We start from the raw sequence: 19,874 nt of genomic DNA, 5'->3' as shown, positions 1-19,874 counted from the left end.
ACAGTGTATTTTACTGCTGAGATAAAATGGAAAGAACTCCAAGTTCAGCAAATCGTAATGGGTTTAAGTTCTATTGAAATCGGCAACCAGAAGATCAGATAATGGGGGTCCTTCAGTTGTCTTTTTAATCGGGTTCCCCGCGAGGCTGAATAGAGACAGAGCAGACACACAGAGTGAAAATATAATTCTTGGATAGGTTAAGTACATGTTTGAACTCTTGCAAGCAGAAGCGATTTGCTGATGACTTAATCATTTTCTGGTCAATTATCTGTAAGGGCCCTTGCAACTCCATGGCAATTATGATGCAAGTTGGCCTTTTGGGAGAAACACCAGTCTCTCTGCTTCTGTTTCCTTGTGACTTCCATTCTCTGCCATAAATTTTCATTCATTTATTATCTTTGCTAGTATAGAAACAACTTTCTGTGTAGTAATTAGAGCCCCAATACACACTTTAGCTGTCATCTTGTTGGAGTCTGGATGTTCTCATGGCCAGTGTTTGATAAGTGCTCTTTGTTGATTTTTGATGAATGTACATCTTTTTCTGGGGGCCCAGGGAAGGGGATGCCTGTGATGACAAAAGGCAGGGGGTTGTCTGTCAGCCCGCCTGATATAGAGCTATGGATTTATTGGTTTTGACTTGGCAAGTTGAGACGCATCTGTCCTTTACGTGAGCAGAGGACTGTCAATAAGCATGGTATCATTTGCAGTGCATCCAGGAAGACATCTTCGTTTCAAAGGTCATCAGGAAACCTTGGTAAACAAAGTTTTAAGGCCTAACCATGTTATAGTAACTTGGCATTTAAAAAAAATGTAATAAATGTCCTGTCTATGCCATCTGTGTACTGTGTCCTAACTATGCCTCCCAAATGGCAGAGATACCAAGGGAGGGGGACATGGGTCTTATCCAATGCTGGCTTCAGGAAGCAGGTGAACAGGCACCAGGAGCTGACCAGACCTCACCAGACATGAATGCCGTGGGCAAACATTAAGTGGAATCACAGTTGGATGGACATGGGAATCACTCATTGCCAAAAAAATAAGCAAATGCCAACTCCTCCCATTTTGTGGGAAGGCCATTTGTCTGCATTGAAGGGGGCTGTAATGCGGTGATACAAATCCTCACTTAAAAAAAAAAAGTATATCAAACTAGTGGTAGAGTCATGTGGCACATCACCTCTGGTACTTGGGAGTAACAACACTTGCAGGATTCTATGGCTTCAATGAATGTTCATAAGAAGTCTATAAATGCAAGTTGTTCTACTGAGAGATGAAGAACAATGGTTAAAAATAAAGATGTTCTGCTTAAGGAAAGTCTGATTTAGAATGTGACTTTTCCACTTGAAAGGTAAAGGGTTGTGATATGATTTCCATAACTGACAGGTTTTTATAATTTCTAGTAACTGTATTCCTCCTCTTGCCTCTCTTGCCACCATTTTGGTGGAGTTAAATATGTATCTTTCCAAGTAAAGAAGGGATGGGAACATTAAAAATGCTTCAGACACTAAAAAAAAAATGAAGAAAATGGCAATGTTCTTATCCTTTTCAACATTTAAATTTAACAGTTCAACAGATGCATTACCTCTCAGCTCATCAAGTGGTTTAGCAATTTCCGTGAGTTTTACTACATTCAGATGGAGAAGTACGCACGTCAAGCCATCAACGATGGGGTCACCAGTACTGAAGAGCTGTCTATAACCAGAGACTGTGAGCTGTACAGGGCTCTGAACATGCACTACAATAAAGCAAATGACTTTGAGGTAGGAACTAATCTTTATTTTTTGGTCATCTCCCTTTCCTTTTTTAAAAAATTTATTTTCTTTAGAAATGTACCCAAATCTGTTTTTGTGTTGGTTTCGCATATAAGCATCCCCCAATAGAGTAACAGGTAGAGCTGTGATGAGGAGCTTCCATAGCCCCTATTGGAATCATGAGGCTCTGACCCACTGCCATTTTTTTCCCCATTCCCTGGCTTTTCAGCTTGTATGGAAGACTCATTTGGCCACAGAAAAGGGAACTGTAGAATCCAAAGAAAAATTGCAGCAAGCAGCAAAGACAGAGTGGTTCATTTTCCAAGGAAGAGGTCCCTACTCCAATAGACCTTTTTCATATTTAGGTTCTGAGATGTCAATGAGCTGATACATGCTATGTGCAATGGTAGCTACCAATGTTGTTTTCTTAAAAAGTCTAGAAACGTTGATGGGGGAGTGATTCCATGGTTTCTGACTTTGACATTTATTCCCTTTATGGAGGAAATGGTATGATAATTTACTAAGTATGTATCATAAGAGATCCACTGACATCTTTTTTTGGGATTTTGTTTCTGTTTTTGTTCTTTTTGGAGGAGAGACTCGTGTGTTTATTTTGCCTAAGTGTACCTTCACAAGCATGCTACTCTTCGTACAAACACTCTCATACACACTTACATATATCTATGACATGTATATTCTAGATCCACACAAAGCAGCATAGAGAATTCCCAGAAAGCAATATCCATGCAACAATGAAAGATGTGTGGCTATGAGTAAGGCATTTCTTTATGGGCTAATGTGGTGCCTCAGCAAACAGTTTTCATCACAACATGATGACTCTCTGTGAGACAACACTAGCAAATCTCCCAGTACTCACAAAGGCATTTTGCTGAGCCCTGCTGGCTGAGGCAACAGTAGTTGGAGGTGGGAACATGGCAAGAATTCTGCAGGCTGAACTCCCTGATGATGAGATCAGACACGCTGTGGCTTGACAAAGTTGGTCCATTTCTTGTATTATCTTGGCTAGATGCTGTGCCATCTTGAGGGTAGGCATTTTTTCTCCAACATCTGTGTGCACTTGGACCTTATGTTAATATTCTTGCTTTCTTCTTGTAGATAGGTATCCAGGAATACCCAGGAAATTCCAAATTTCAAAGGAAAGAGGACATCTTGGCCTCGCTCTGTCAATTAACGGGTCTGACCCCTAGTACTCTTCCTGCTTGCCCCACCCCCCTTTTTTCAGCTCTTGTCCCTACGGTTCTTGGCAATGCAGACCAGTTATAGTGGCTTATAAAGAATTGAATATGGAAGCTCAGCAATGGGAAAGTCACAGTTTTTCTTTGAAAGTTTGAGTAGTTATAGTGTAAGCTACTAATTTGTCTTTGCTCTCTAAGACTAATATATTTTTTGCCAAATGTGTGATAAATGAAGTTTGGGTGGGGGGTGTGTGTGTGTGTGTGTGTGTGTGTGTGTGTGTGTGTGTGTTTGCTAAATACATTAAAAGTGAGAATTCTTCATGTACTGCTCCACTATTTTAAGATCTGTTTTTAAAGTCTCAGTTGTAACAGAGCACTGGCTCACTATAATGGCAGAGCACTAGCAGATTTCTTCTAAAGCTGAAGAATATGATTATGGCTAACCATTTTAAAGAAATCTCATTAAGAGCATCTTTTCTCCCCCGCCCTTCTGCTAAGCTTGTTGCCCTAAACCTTAAGCTAAGAGACTTCTGTGTGCTAGTGAATTATTTACATTACATGATGACATAAGTATCTGTTTGGCAGCATACATTAAGCTTCATGAAAGAATTGGCCAAGATTCATGAGATGACTTCTGCATTTTTACTATATAAAATACCCAAGAGGACAAATCCTTAAAGTGTGCATGAGGGTTTTCAGGGTTGCTTAAACCTTACCTGGTTGGAATTTAATCCCCTACCCACAGGCCAGGGGCCAAAATGACACAAACAGGGGACGGCTGGCATCAGGAGGTACCCGACAAGCTGCTCCATTTAGCATCATCTAAATCCTCTTTAATATGATTAACATCTAATATTTCTCTCTTTGTGAATCATATCCACTTCCAGCCAGGCCACCTCTCCTTTATCTGCAGTGTCTATTTTAAGACTGCTTCACTGCAAGGAGTATGGGGCCTGGGCAGGAATTTTGTCACTTCTCATGTGACTTCGGACAGTTATTGGACTATTCTGGATCTGATTCCTCCTTCAGTGAAAAGGAAGGAAGAAAGCAGGACCATGCAGTGTGCCCTGCCCCCTCTACTCACACACTTACGCATCCATAGGTACACACACGTACCCACCACCACACATAATCCTAATATCACGAAATCGTTTTTCTTTTAGCCTCTTGGTCTGGCTCATTTACTGACAACAGTTTCAGAGAAGGTGAGCCCTTCTTTTCCGTGCCTTTGTGCATGGAGGTCACTGCTTAAGTGAGATGCTTAAAAAGCCACCGTTCTTATCGTGGTAGCTTTGCTAGTGTGGGCCGTGGCTGAGAGCCAAAAGTAGATCCGGCACCTTCAGCTGAATACCTCCACTGATACTGTGTGCACGGCTTTACTTTTGTATTTAAGTTTCTCCTCTTAAGGTCAAGTAAAATGAACCTATAGTTTAAGTATTAGCAAGTGAAGAGGATGGCAAAATGGAGAACTATGCTATAAACAGAACTAAAACATGGTAGAGGGACTTTGAAGCTACGTCTACACAGTGTCCCAAGATCCAGTCGATTCCAAGGAATCGTGTCACCCAGCTTAGTAGTAGCTGGTCAAACAATAAAATGTCGTATTGATTGTATTCCCAGATTTCTCAATCAGTTGTAGGCAGCAATAATAAAATAGCTAACATTTATTGACTGTTCATTAATGTTCTAGGCACTCTTCTAAGTGTTTTACCAAAATAGGGCTTATTTAATGTGGGTAATAATAATGACGGTGATACCAATACAATTACAAGAAAAACTTCAATTTGCCCAAAGCTTTACTATTCTTCAAGTTATTCTAACTGGGCAGAGGCAGATCCAGCCAGGGAGAGAGAAGGAGGTTTGACGTCTCTTCACTACTACTTTGTTCCTTCTTTCTCTTCTCTACCCCTTGTCTTCTCTCAGCCTTCTACTCCCATCTCTGCCTCTGTCATAAGCTTGCTAGTGGCACCTTTGTCACTGCTTAGCACCACCCCCGTCCAGCCCCTGCTGCTGATGGCTCTCAAGGCTAGACAGGCTGCTGACCCCTGGCCTACAGGAAAATAAAGCAGATGGGGAAGGTTTATCAGCAGCAAAGAGGGAGTGGCTTGCCTGCTCTCCTCTCCTAGACCCTGCATTTCCTGGCCTTTATGAGTCAGGACCTTCTAAGTGGCAGGAGAGCTTGTTCTGCCTTTTGTATCAGTTTACACAATTGCCAGAATTCTTGGCACGATGTGCAGCCTTAGGGTGGTGAGCGTTTGAGAAGACCCAAGGGATGTGGAAGAAGACACCGAAGGGGAAAAATACGAAGTACACTTTTAGTTTGTGCTAAAGGGCAGAAGCTTGGCCATATCACACCGGGTGGGGTGTCTTGCTTCTGTGCGTGAGTGTGTGAGGCACGCAGGAGAGGGGTGTGTAATTATGGGCTGTATCCTTCATTCCTGCTCCTCACATTTAATGAGATTGGCAACAATAAATTTGTCTTTCCAGGTGTGATGGCATATATTTCTATGCTTCATTCTCACTTCACTTTGAAGGGCTTCCAAAAAAGTTTTGTGGGCAGACAAAGCAAGTTTGGGATTCCTTCCCAGTTTTTAAATCATACTGATACTTGTGACTTTAGGGGCATATGAGTTGGATTTTATCGCTTTTGTTGTTTTCCTCACAACTGTGGCAGGAAAAGAAGATGACAATCTCTGTCAGTTTCTGAGGCTGGTTTACCTGTTTTGCAAAGAGCTCCACCGAGACAACTAATTTGTGTAACTCACAAAGGTTAATTGCACAACGTAAGGAGCCAAAAGACATAGCACCCTAGGTTGGACTGCATTACCTAGGTTGGCCTCTCTATATGGTGCAGCTGCGAAACGCAGAATCATCCAAAGGTCAGAGGGTTTGTTACGGCCTGAGTGTAGGTTGAGAAAAGAATGTGCCAGATTCCTTCATCCAGTCACACTGAGCTCTCTTTCTCATTCCAGGGTACCGGGAGGTAGTGTTTCCCATGCCATGGTAAGCCACGCATCCCTCCTGGGCCCCTCAGTGGCTAATCATTCACCTGTAGGCAGGGTCTAAATTTCCAGTAAGAATGACAAATCTCTCTTATCCTCGCTAAAGGCCTAGGTTTGGGAATGGAAGGCTTCAAAATAAATTGAATAGGGAACTTGATTCACTCATTAGTGGCCTTATGAATGCCATTTTCTAAGGTACTAATACCTCACTGGGCAGATGCTCCATCTTAGAGACTGTGGGTTTGACATTTTTCTGGGTGACACGTGACAGGGAAGAAGGGTACTTCCGCACACCTTTGAATGTGTTTTCTTACTTTCCTCTTGGAAATAGAAACTAAAAAAGCAACACCCCATTGCTCCCCACACACACACACACACACACACACACTAATACATACACACTTGCTGAATATGTTCTCTACCCCATACCTACTCTTTTCTCAACCTACTCCCACTTTCAACAGAACCCACCTTTCAGAAGATTTAATATATTTGGAAGACTTTTATTCGCATTGTCATCTCTTTAAAGAAAAATGAGGACAGGTGGATTTAGGAAGCGCTTCCCTCTGCTCCAAATAGATACTTAAATATGAGTGATCGTTTAGAAAACTGGCACATGAGTGAGAGCCTTCCACTGCTGTTGCAGTCTTTTGGCCTCAAAGCTGCTGAGCCATTTAAATAATCGCATAACACACTCTTGGTGGGTGGCGAGGAGGAAAAGAAACCCTTACCATTTCTTCCCTTGCCAGTCCCACCGTTGACAAGCCAAATTGATCTTTTAAGAGACCAAATGAATGTTCTCTAAATATATGTACACACATGGCTGCCTGGAAACATATTCCTTCCACAGAATGATTGCCTGAAATTTGAAGGAGAGCGCAGTAAAGACACCAGGTTGGAAGTGGGGTTGAAGGGCTAGGGGGATAGAGTGGAGGTAGAATTCTATGCATGCATGAGGCTTCATTTTTGTACCACTGTCCTTTTGGGATTCAAGGTGTTCATCAGTATAATGAAGCGGGCCCATTGATTTATCATCTATTTGGTAATGTCATTGCATTTTTAGCTCCCTGTGTCTTTTTTGTCATTGGGTTACATTCAAGCACAGTAAGATCAACTTTAAAACCTCCTTACTCAACAGCTTTATTAGTTATAGCATTCCATGACCTTTCTCAACATTCTTAAAGAAAAAGATACAGTGTAATGTCGCTTTACTTTGCTTATTGTCCTTTGTTGGGGTGAACAAAGCATTTTCTACAGTGGCTATATCACATAATTATACAGCTTTCAATAGCAGTGTCTTGGCACATATCAAAGTTCAGAGGAGCCTTTAGAAAAAAAAAAAAGATGTTTTGTGGCAGCCTAGGGAGGGTCTCATCTTTCCTTCAGAAAATAGTTCAAGGCTCTTCTGTCAAGCTTCCCTACTTAGAGCTTTTTCTCCTCCTGCTTCATAAAGTTTAAAGGGGATTCAGTGGAGTTCTATGATCTATTTCCTTTGAAAGATTGTTCCTCGGCACAGAGAGGCCCTTTGACTTCAAGAGTTCACAGATTCATGTCTTTAGGTATCATATGTCTGACCTTATCAGTTACTCCATTTAATGTAGGAGAAAAAGTCTCAACTCTTTGTGTTTGTCTGTTTTGCCTCTGTGAAATGATTTGGTGAAAAGACCATCCTTTTTAACACACCACTGAGAGGCCGTTTCTGACTGTAACCTACCCTGTGGCTTTTCTCTCTTTAAAAAAAAAAAAAAAATCGTCCTTGTGTTTTGTGTATGGATGAGTTCACAGTGAGAATAGAATTATACAAGGGCAGGCGCACACACAAAAAAATCTTTGCTTTCCTCCCTCACCTCCCGCACCCCCCCCCAAATGATCTATTGGCTCTCTCGGTGGCTGTACCCCAACAGGCGAAGCCATTTAGCAAACACAGAGGTAGCGGCTGTGGTGCTGGGACAGTGGCGGGTTTTCCCTTGCTTCGACCTACCCCTAAGGCCTTCATAATTAATTGTCCTTCAGCGATGAGGAAAGTTCAGAAACAGTGTGTGGAGTGATGCCTATTGTCTGATATTCAGTTCTCCTTGCCTTGGTTCTTTTTCTTCCTCCCACAAAGGGTTATCAATGGGAGAAAGAGAGCAAGTTCTCTTCTGAGAGCTGCTGGTGGTGGCTGTAGCTTTCAGTGGGATGTTATCATTGTGTTCAGCCCATCCTGGATTAAATGTCTGAAGAAGTTCTAACAACCTTTTGAAAGACAGCCTGTTTATTTCGCCTAGATGAAACAAATTCATTTAGCAAACCAAAGCTTGTTCGAAGTTGGCCATCCCTTTTCACATGGCAGATAACATTATAGATCAAATTTCTTCATTTTTCCCCCCGCAGGATGTTGTTTAACTTGAACTGCTTGGTTCTTTGTCAGTCACAGGGCAGAAATTTTAATGACTATTCACTCATTGCTCTTAAATACATCAATATTAATTTACAACAATAAATTTTTTGCTAACATCCTTTTTGATGAAGCATAGAAGTTTAATACTTGAAGGCAGATAATTAGTTTAAAAATATTGTTTCTCCTTCAATGACTGCCTTCAGCCAATCTTCAATTCTATCTTGTAAGATGATGTGAAACAAATGCATTTTGTCTTCCTGCACCCCCCAATTTTTGGCTGAGATACAAAATAAAGATGCAGTGTGGAGAGAGCTATTTGAGAAGGGTAGGAAAAAGAGAACCGTCTATTAATGATCATTATACTACTGTTCCTGTTAAATAGGGTGAAGCCAAGAAAAACAAATATAATCGTTCTTCCGAGGAGCAGTTGAACTAGTAAATCACAGAGGTTTAAAATAACTACATTATAGTGTTCATGACAACTTCAAGGCTGAAGGGAACCATATTTAAAGGCAATCTCTGTGTCTCTTATAGCAGTTTCTTTTGGAGGAAGCGACCGACAGGATGGCCAGAATCGATTCTGCCCCCTTTGCTCTTTGAAAACAATTTCACAACAGACCTTTTGGTATTTAAAGAGAATCTGTATATGGAAGTTGACACAACTAATATAGTCATACCAAAAAGGGGGTCATAAAAAATTAAAGTTCTTCTTATGAATCTTTCATGAGAAGCAATGAAAAGGGACACTAGTGTAGCCAAGTTCTTTGTGCTACAAGCTCTTCTTCCGGGCTCTGAGCTATTGTTCTTTCAGCTCCTCAAACAGACTTTCACTTTGAAACTGACAAAAGTCACTTAAAAGCCAGACAGCTGTACTAACACACCCACCTTACTGAGCAAGAGCCACTGGCAGGTGACAAGGCCTGCTGAGAGACCTTGTTGAAAATGAGCAGGGGTGACTTTCTCGTGCCTTAACGTTGCTTTTGCACTCACTTTGAGATGGCCCATTGACTGCTCATTTGTGCCCCCCCACCCCAAAACAGGCTCCCCAAAATATGTTGTGCATTTTCTTTGCAGTGTGCAACATTGACATCCGTGATCATATTTCTGCCTTACGCTTGTGTGGCTAGGCACGGGTTCTTGGAAGTTTGCGCACTTCTAGCAGAGGACGGGGAGTTTGACTCACAAAACTCCTGCTGCCTCTTTTCCTTTTGCGCCTCCATTTAGTTCAAATCTCACTTCAGCTTTTCAGATTTCTGTTGCCTCACTAGGGTTGGACAGAAAACACCCACCAAAGACGGGTGCAAACCTCACCTTCGGATTTAAGATCTAGGCAGAGATCGTTAGGTGGGTAGTCCTGCCTGCATCCCGACCCTCAGGGCAGCAGCCGTCGTGGGCCATGGGAGGCCTCCCTGTGTGTGCATTACAGGCCTCCCCTCCCCTGTCACCTTGTGTACAGTCTGGTCTGTGACACTGATGGTGATTATGTCATTATTTTGCTCTGGGGGCCCTGGCACATCTGCAGAGCCCAAGCACATCTTCTTTGTTGCGTTGGCAAATGTCCCACGCCGCAAATGCTTCATTAGCCCTGCTGCCGGCCTCCTTGCCAGACGCCTGTGCCCAAATCCCGGCTTCTTTTTGCTCCGTTCTTTTGTGTAGCTGATGATCATGTATTCATCTTCCTGGTTCTTCCCCATTTTCCTCGACTTCTGAACTCCAGATGTCCCAGTTTTCTTGCCCAAATCACTCCAAAGTCTACAATGAGAAACGAAGTGACTCTCTACCCTTGAATCCTTCCCCACTCCTGACCACCTTTCCTACTCTTTTTTTCCCCAAATGAATAGTGACTTTGAATAGCTCCCCACCATGAAGACTAACGTTTTCAGACTTGCAATTTGAAAAGACACCAAGCAATTGCTTCCAGTTTATGATGAGAGACAGGGTTAGAATGAGTTTGGTGTTATTAGATATTGCTTATTATCTGTGTGCCTTCCTCCTCCGTCCCCACTCTACCCCCCTCACTGTTTCCTTGGCTCCTTTATTTGCATCTGTGCATTGCCACATTTTACCAATTTTCTGAAAGCACTTTGAAATGTGAGTACAGAAAATACTCTTCATGCCTCGCTGTGCATGTTACAGTCTTCTGAACGTTCCTTTCTCTAAGTGAATCTTCATCTCCACTCTACCCTCTCCCAAAACCACTGCCCCCTCCTTCTGCCCCAGCCCTCAACAATGACCTATTATTAGATACTTAAAGTGATTAACACTTGGCTGTTTTGGAAACAGCTAAAACATTTCTCTCTCTAAAGTTTTATTCTATATATCTAACAGAGCCACAGCTTTTGTGAAGGTGTGCTGGTTTCTACATTAGCTGCAGTAAATTTTAGAGCTTAATATCTTGGGCTGTGATGGGTACTACATAATTGGTATGTTTAATTTCCCCTTAAATTTGAATTAATTGATCTGTGTTAGCATATTATGAGCAGCTTTTCCAATAGAGTTTAACTAGTTTTTAAATTCTTTAACTACTGCAACATAAAATGATTTAAATGTCTCCGTCTTTGAGCAAACCATAAGATTTTAGTTTTCAGGTGTAGTTAGAGGAGTTAAGTGTATATTTTATGGAAATCATGGTCAGATCACTGCCATGAATTGTAATTCGAAATTCAAGACAAGACTCTGTTAAGGATTAAAGAAAACTTCCTCAGAGGAATGAGTTGCCACATTGTACTGGGTTGCTGCGATTTTCAAATAGTTATCAAAGAGGGGCACAAGAATATGCATGTTGCAAATATTAGGACCAATGTAGCCAACAAGGTGAAAAGAGAGGTGGTCAGATCAGGCGGGTGGGCTCCCCAACCCATTGTCAGCCCTGGGCAGGGAGCATATTGGGAGAGGCTGGTACCTGTCATTGAATCATTTTTCAAAAGGCTTGAGATGTATCCAAAATATTCCTAACCTCCCAGTTGCCCACCGTTATGGTTTTATCACCCATGAGTTTTACTTAAACCTTTTTTAAACTTAACCTCATTGTCAGAATATACCACTCCTTAAGATAATAATTCTCTAAGTGTATTACCTGCTGGGAAAATACTGTCTTCTTTTTATGGCTCTAAAAATGATTCCCCTAGAACTCCACAGGGATATCCCTTGTTATAATATCCTGGGATTTGTGAACAGGGTTGTGTCCATATTCTCCATTTCCTTTCTGATTTTATAGACTTTGATCATTACTCCCTCTTAATCTTCATCTCTCCAGATTAGGGAGATCTAATCCTTTTTAAAAGCATAATCTCATACAGTAAGTGGGCTGCCCTGGATCATTTTAGCTGTCCTGCTGTAATGCGCTTCCAGCCTGACTGTGTTTTTCTGAGGGACAGTTACAGTTACTAACTCACACGGCAGAACTCCAGGTGTGGGCAGTCACGCCACGGTTTGGTGATGGTGCCTCGTGCACAACCAGTGAGACTTTTTTGATTACCCCAAAAGTTTATCCTCAGAAGCTGAAATCCTTGAGTTGGATCTCAGTAGTTCTTATTGGTTAAAATGATCCTATGAGACCAGCTGATGGGACTCTTGGCCAGTACTCTGGCAAATATGATTGTGTCTATAGGACATACCCAGCCAAATAGAAAATAGGCAAATCCACCTGGCCGTCCAGATGTTTTCAGTGTTCTTGTAGATCAAGCATTGGGGTATTTGACATCATGAGGAGATAGCCTTAGTCTTGAACTTGAGTCTATAATAATGACAACTCTGGGGGAAAGCTCCAGTTTCTGCTTTATTTGATGCTATTCTCAGGCAGGCAATGAAATGTTCACCTGCAAGTAGTCAATATTTTATATAAAAGCAACCCCTTGAAATCTTACAAAGAAAATGCTTTGGGGAGTCTTTCCACTGTCAGTGGTCCTGGATCAATACCGATGTAGAACTTACAGCATGGACTCTCCAGCCAGGCCCTGGGATCAAATCCCAGCTCTGCTGCTTTCTAGCAGTGAAACCCTGGCAAGTGTCTTACCCTGCCTGTACTTCAGTTTCCTTGTCTGTAAAACAGGGGATGTAATAGTGACTACTTCACAGAGTATTGTGAGAATTAAATGAATCTACACAAGTGTATTAGCACAAAGTAAGTGTTGTATAAGCATTCACATTTATTCATTTGCAGAGCCAAGTAAATGTTGCCTTGTTGCTGTGACATCTGTAGTCCAATTATTGCACCATTTCCTGCTGACCCTAAATAGGAAAGTAAACAAACAGGCAATGAGGGAGCTCTCATCAGAATTGGGACATATATTCAATATAAAACTGGTTTTCACAAGAGCAAGTGTTCCTGCTCTGAATGTGGCTGAAAAGGCGACACTAGCCTGGAACAGCTCCAGGACTCTGGGGTCATCCGTTCCAGATGAGAAGGACACGGTGAGATGCTGGGGGTGGTGGAAGGAGCGCTGGCCTGGAGGGTCTGGCTCTGGCCATACCTGCCTCATTGGGGTCTACTGTGCTTACCTTTTGGAAAGTGATAAGATGAAATTCAAGAGTTTCATTCTAGATCTGAAATTTTGTGACTCTAGAGTAGAGGGGCAGTTTCATTCTAGCTCTGAAATTTTGTGACTCTGGAATAGAGGGGCATTCTGCATTCTCTAAATAGTCTCTTTTGAGTCTTGGTCATGACGCAAAGCTTTAAGCAGTGAGTATAGAGGCCCTGGGAATCCAGATGGCTTCCATGTGAGGCCCTTCTACCCTGGCGACTCTGCTGCAGCTTAATTATCTCCGTCAAAATCTCCAGGGTGCCCATTTTCGTTTTCTCCCAAGGCCCTATTTGCAGATCTAAATCTCAACAGTGCCCTTGGAGACATGGCAATTCCCTTACTGGGATTATAGAGACTAATTTTTCAAATTCATAAACAATTTATTGACTGAATTGGCACTATCATGAGACTTGCTGCTCACTTTATTTGTTGCCTTGACCAGGGTGGCCAAACAATGAGGAAATTTGTCAGTGAAGCCCTCGTGCCATTGGGTTTTCTAGGAGGTAGTATGGACTTGAACAAACTAAGTGTCCCCACACACATTCCATGCAGGCCTCAACACAGACTATCAGCATTTATAATATGCATTAACCTCTATATAATGTACATCTCCTCTCTTTCAGAGCAGAATTGGCTGTGGGTTTTTTTTTTTTTATTATTCTTTTATTTTATTTTTTTTATTTTTTTGAGACACAGAGTCTTGCACTGTTGCCCAAGCTAGAGTACAGTGGCGTGATCTTAGTTCACCACAACCTCCACCTCTCAGGTTCCAGCAATTCTCCTGCCTCAGCCTCCCAAGTAGGTGGGATTACAGGTGTGCGTCACCATGCCCAGCCAGAATTGGCAGTTTTATATGATATAACTACCTTCCCTACTAAGCCTACTTGGTAGTGTTTGCAAAAGCAACACCACCCTTTTCTTTAAATATTCCCCAAATGATAGTAATATAGATCATAAGTCTTTTCCCTTGAGACTGTTTTGCATGTATGAGAGTTTGTGGTTGGGAGGTATTGAGTCCTCATACAAGCCATTTGGATATGTATTCTTCATATTTCTTATGGCTATTGCATCTAAGTTCTGTTTTCTTAAGGCTACATTAACATTTTAAATTAGAATATGGTGCTAAAAGTGACTTTTAGCAAAAGGTAATGTATTCCCTGAGAACAAGTAAATACTTGGGCTGGGAAGGATGGTTTGAGTAGAGGTGAAAACAGAGAAATGATGGGAAGCTGACCGTATGTAGAAGAAGCTGAAAGGTCATGGTTTCAAGGCCACTGTGTTTCCTTTCATTTAGAGCATCCATTTTTAAAGATTTATCATTTTCAGTGACCTGAAGGTGTACAAGATAATCTGTGTGTAGATACCTGAAACTGCCTTTCAACAGGGCCAATCCTAGGTATTGACATTATCCTAGGTTGTCCTACCCTAAACATTACCTCAAGTCCCATTAGGTAGGAGTCTAATGGACTTCCAAAAGCCCCTGAGTTCATTCTGCAATCTGCCTGCCTTTCCAATCTATTTACCTGTCTTGAAAAAGGGATTCCAAAGCCCTTCACAAGCTCTTAAGTAGCTTTTGAAATACAGCCCATCCTTAGTTTTGCAAAGGGTGCTTGCAGAGTAAAGACCAATAGAATTCCCTGGAAATACAGAACAGAATTTCTCTGACAGAACAAATATCTCACAGTCAAAACCAAGGAATGAGATTGAGGCCAATAATCCCCATCCTTTCCTAAAGCAACTCGGATATTATTTGGGGTGTCATAAGCTATTGCCAGCAGAGTGCCAGCATCCCCCAAGAACTGGTGTTCTCTGAAGCTCTGTCTGATTTCCTACCATCTGTATCACAAGCGCTTTCTTTGGTGTTTACTATGAGCAATCCCTTTCTCATCACAACCTGCCTGAACTCCACTTCCTAACAGCTTCTCCCTAGGCTCCTTACTCACATTGCTCCATCAATAGCAATACAGGGCACACAGACTAGTTTTAATATTAGCCTAGGCAAAGCTTAATTATGAAGGTAAAGCTGTGGCAGAAAACAATCACGTAATACATTCTCGAACGAAACAGGAGTAACTGTGGATTATCTGTGCCCCAGCTTCCCTTCATGCAATATTGGAGTGTTTGTGCTATGTTGTTTTTGGATAATGTCCCATCCAAGAATGGCACCAAACTTGGCCCTGCTTCTTTTACCACCTCACCCAGTAATTGTAGCAAAAGTCAAACTTCAAGGACTGTCGGCTTGTCTTGAACTCAGACACCAATGGCACCAAATTTACGGGGCTGACTTAAAGGGGAACTTGTTAACACTACAAAGTGACTGGTATATGATTGCAGGGCTTATTTTTCCACCTAAGTATTGAGCTGATTTGTCAGATGTGTCATGAAGCAAGGATACATTCCTCTGTTTAGCACATTTAAATATGTACTGGCAGGAAAGCTCCCAATTAAAGGTTCCTAATCTGAGCAGTGTAAGACTGAAGTCTTCCTGGTCCTTGACCACCACGTGTGTGGTTTATTAACTCTATTCCCATAGACATGGGCAGCCTTAACTCCATCAGGGGAATGGTGTGGCCTTGCAGGTCAAATTCAAGTGAATAAATCGAACTATCCTGCAAGAACTGGTGTGCCCACCCAGTGAGGCACCCAGGATCAGTGCAGAATGAAAGACCATTAGGCCTCTAGAAAAGCTGTTAGCCCTCAAGTTTGGCTAAAAGCAGGGGCTGGCAAAGTATGGCCTATGGGCAGAGCTGCCCCTCAATCTGTTTTTATGGCCCCAAGCTAAGAATGACTTAAGTTTTTAAACGGTTGTAAAAAATAAGGAGAATATCCAACCTAGACCAAATACAGTCCACAGAGCCTACATATTTATTTATCTGGCCCTTTACTGACAAATTTTGCTGACCACTGGCTGAAGGTTTTTCTCTCTTTTGTGGGACATGAACTCTCTGAGATTCCTTCTAATTCTCAAGTTCCAAAATTCTGTGATTCCCTTTTTTTTCTTTTTTTTTTTTTTTTGAGACGGAGTCTCACTCTGTCACCCAGGCTGGAGTGCAGTGGTGTGATCTTGGCTCATTGCAAACTCTGCCGCTTGGGTTCAAGTAATTCTCTGCCTCAGCCTCCTGAATAGCTGGGATTGCAGGCGCTGGCCACCACACCCGGCTAATTTTTTTGTATTTTTAGTAGAGACGGGATTTCACCATCTTGGCCAGGTTGGTATTGAACTCCTGACCTCGTGATTCACCCGCCTCAGCCTCCCAAAGTGCTGGGATTACAGGTGTGAGCCACCGCACCTGGCCAATTCTATGATTCTTTGATGGAATAGTCTTGGTCCAGCTCTTACCTGAACAGCCTACCAGATGAGCAATTTCTGCACAGTGCTTCTAGTTGTTTTTAAGATCTTAAGAGTATCTGTGTAGTATCTCGGGGAGAGAAAGAGGTATTAGGTTTTAGTTTTTGATGCTTTTTCCTTGATTTTGCTTGCATATTTGTTTGTTTGTTTAAACTTGGAATCACTTTTTAAGACCTATGCAGAGTTTGGGAGAGAAGGAAAATTTGCTTCATCACAACCAATAATGTGACAATTATGTTTCCTAACACGTATAATACCAAGGCTTCCATGTGTGAGCAAATAAACTAGCCACTTAAAGCATGTTCACTGACCAAATTTCAGCCCCACAAAATAGTTTTGACAGTCTCTCATAGACATTTGTCATTCTGCTCCTAGCAAGCTAGTACTATCTTTTACTGGGGCTATGGAAGAGATGGTTTTACTTACCTTGATCCCTACATGCAGAATTGCCAATGGAATACTTACATAATTTAAAATGTACGCACAATTTATTAAACGTAGAATAGAAGATGTTAAGACATTCTTTTCTATTACCTGAAAGTCACAATTATTCGAAATGCTCAACTCTAGCACATTGTTGATAATTATATAATATTTTAACAACACATATGTTATCAACATCATAATGTTGTAGAAATTTTATTGTGAATTTTGTATTTTCTAAATACTCTTAAAAGATAAAGACTCAAATTCAGGAAGAAAAACAAAGAAGATACTCAGGGTGTATCTCTGCCCTTCATTCATGCTGCAGTCAGAGAAGTCTGCGTAAGGGGTTTGGCCAATAGCAGCGCCCCAGATCCCCACACTGCAGACCAAAATTCAGTTCCTGTGATGCTTTTCCATGGAGTTTCCCTGTCCATTCAAGGTAGATCCTTAACCTCCCTCCTTGGCAGTTTGCATGTGACTGTTCATTCTTTTTATTACATTTCCTCCAGAGGGCCATTTTCACCACGTCATATCTGTTTGCTATCAGCATTTATGAGAGCTGGTGTGGCATTGGAGGATGTCAAGTGGTCTGACTTGGAAGTGTACTGCCACAAGCTCCATGTAGGTGACAGGAGGAGAGACCTGCTTTCCCGTTGCCACCTTTTCGGATTATCCCTGCAACTCTTTCGGTCTGGCTGACAAAAACCTTGGGGCTATTGGGTGGCTCATCACTTCTGCTCCTTCTCTAGCCTTTCCCTGGGTTTGCTTCCCCCAACCCCCACACCCCCTCGCATATTAACATGACATTGCCTGGTGAGCACAGAACGAGAGCAGCTTCCACCAGCTGAAACCTCTGATCCCAAACTCGCTAGAGAGTTTGGCTTCGGGATTTTGGCAAGAAGGCCAATTGCCCATCAGGTCAGCATGAATAAAGATTTCTTTCTTCCCTTCTTTTTTAAAGTCAAGCATCAACCGAAACTGCTCCCAAAGCTCTGTCTCTCAAGACAATTTAACCCCTTTCACCTAAGTACATTTTCTATTTTGAATGCATGGTATTTTGTTTATTCTTTTCCTGTGAGATGACCAAGAAATCTACTATATGTAAAATTTGAAAGCCAAATCAATTCTAAACCAGGCTTATCATTTTTAAAGTATGTTTATCCAGCTTTGTAGTAGGAACAAGCAGACTGTTTGAAGGCCACATACTTTTCAAACCCTGGTTGCAACACGTCTGCCCCGTTTTGAAACTGTCTTTATCTAGCCGAGAAAACGAAAATCTATTTGACAAAGTGGCACTCTGGCCAGTTTATCTTGCAATATGGCTTTAGCTCACTGAGTCTATTGATTTCCTTAAATTAATGTTTACAGAATGCTACTGAATTTTGCTTAACAGAACATTGTTCTTTCGAAGCTTTATATATATAAAAAAAAGATACAGACTGTTATTGCCATGTGTTCCTTTGTTTAGACCAAGGAAACATAGTTTTTAGGTTTTTTTTTTTTTTTAAGACAGCCTTGAACTATAGCCACTTCCTACAAGCATTTACTTTTCACATATTTAAACAGCAAAACATGTAACTAGAAAGTGGGCCCAAACTGCATGGGTATTAGATGAATCTAATCCTCAGTGTTCCTGAAAGCTGAATGCCACCTGGAGCATCAGAGGGAGAAAGACTTTAGTCCTAAGCCCAGATGTTGCTGGAGAACCTTCCTCTGCCTCATTTGGGGTAACTCGGCAGGCACCCGAAAGCAACTTCACAGCCAGTGCTCCTGGATCCTGCTAGTTTTTCCAAATACAAGCATCCTAATAAAATTCAAACACCATTTAGCTGTTTGGGAACTCTAAATATAACATCTTGCCCTTTGACCACAGTGCTCAGTGTTCAATACACAAAACCTAATCTCTAAAGATGATTTTAAAACTGACCTTCCCAGAGAAGTACACGTATCCATTCAGCTACGAACAGTGCAGAAAACAGGATTTTGACTCATAATTATGAAATGGCCAAAATAAAACTTAGGGAACACAAAGCAACTTTTCTCAACTGGTTGACTCAGCCAACAAACTCACCCAAGCGAACCTCCTCAGAGCACCTCTCAAAACGATGCTTTGCAGACATTTATTAATCACAGTGAATGCTTCCCAGGAATTAGGGCTCCTCTTTAAAGGCTCAAACTTGTAAACCACCTTATATTTGGATGATATTTTATGCTTCCCAAAGTGCATTCATGTTTGCTTTTCCATTTGATCCTCCCCTGGAATGAGAGGGCACTGGAATAGAATCTCAGGATTCACCGTGTATAGCATCCTGTACCATTCCTTCTCTTCTGGAGGGCCTGTTAGTCCCCGGCTGTACACACAGGATAAATGCATGCATGACTGCAAAGGGAGACCCTTAGTAACTGCGTCTTGTGACCATATTTTACAGCTCCATGATTCCTCTTTTCTGCCTCTGGCAGGAGAGTTTAGTGTGAGTGAGACAGTGAAGGGGAGCAGCAATAACGTATCTGTTCTTGCCTTTTCACCTGATAATCTCTATGAGGAGTTATTAAAGCATCTGAGTTTATCCATTTAAGTCCACTCTGTCTGCAGTGTAAGTCCCCAGCTTGTGCCACTGCTGTCAGGAGATGGGTCTCTCCTTGATCAATATTTACTTAACAAACAGCAGGGATGGGAGAGTTTGTTTAGAGGAATCGTGTGCACACTAGGGTGAATGAATGCTCGGGAAAGTACTTCAACTGTTTGTCTCCTTCCCTAAGATTTTTGTGTACGTGTGTGTGCACACACGTGTGCAGATGCCCATTCTCTTTTTAACTTCTCCAAAGACACTTCGAAGTCATCTAGAAAAATACCTCGCTATGTATGATTGGTACATCATTATACCGTTAAAGAACTCATGATGCAGATTCAGTTTTTCTAACCCAGCAAAGTTTGATTCTTCTTTTGTGCTCTTATATAGGTCAACCATTTGGAAAGACTCTTAGGATAAACTAAATGCACAAGCATCTACCTTTGACCCCTTTCAGATGAGTGGAAGGGAAGAAAATACAGATGGAAACAATAAAAGCAGTTTGACAAGGCAGCTCTTAACTATGTATTTTTGATGGCATTACCTATATATTTTTAAAAGCCCACAGGGACAAAAAGTAACTTTCTCCAATTTTTCAGAGCTGCTTCAGCATTAGATGTATTTAACTCTAATACTGTATATGAATTCCACAGTGTGAAAATTGAGAGAGCACTGTTCTT

At 41.7% G+C, this 19,874-nt stretch overlaps 1 protein-coding gene across 1 annotated transcript in view; it reads left to right on the top strand.

Moving 5' to 3' along the window:
* PROX1 (prospero homeobox 1) overlaps positions 1-19,874 on the top strand; it is a 53,277-nt gene that overhangs the window by 21,949 nt on the left and 11,454 nt on the right. Inside the window, exon 4 of the mRNA XM_054451037.1 lies at positions 1,563-1,757. Within this exon, the coding sequence (XP_054307012.1) occupies positions 1,563-1,757 (195 nt within the window). The remainder of the gene's footprint in view (positions 1-1,562; positions 1,758-19,874) is intronic.

This window comes from Pongo pygmaeus, chromosome 1 (assembly GCF_028885625.2).
Source record: "Pongo pygmaeus isolate AG05252 chromosome 1, NHGRI_mPonPyg2-v2.0_pri, whole genome shotgun sequence".
Lineage (NCBI taxonomy): Eukaryota > Metazoa > Chordata > Mammalia > Primates > Hominidae > Pongo > Pongo pygmaeus.
Note: the sequence above shows the minus strand (reverse complement) of the source record. Positions and strands in the feature narration are given on the sequence as shown.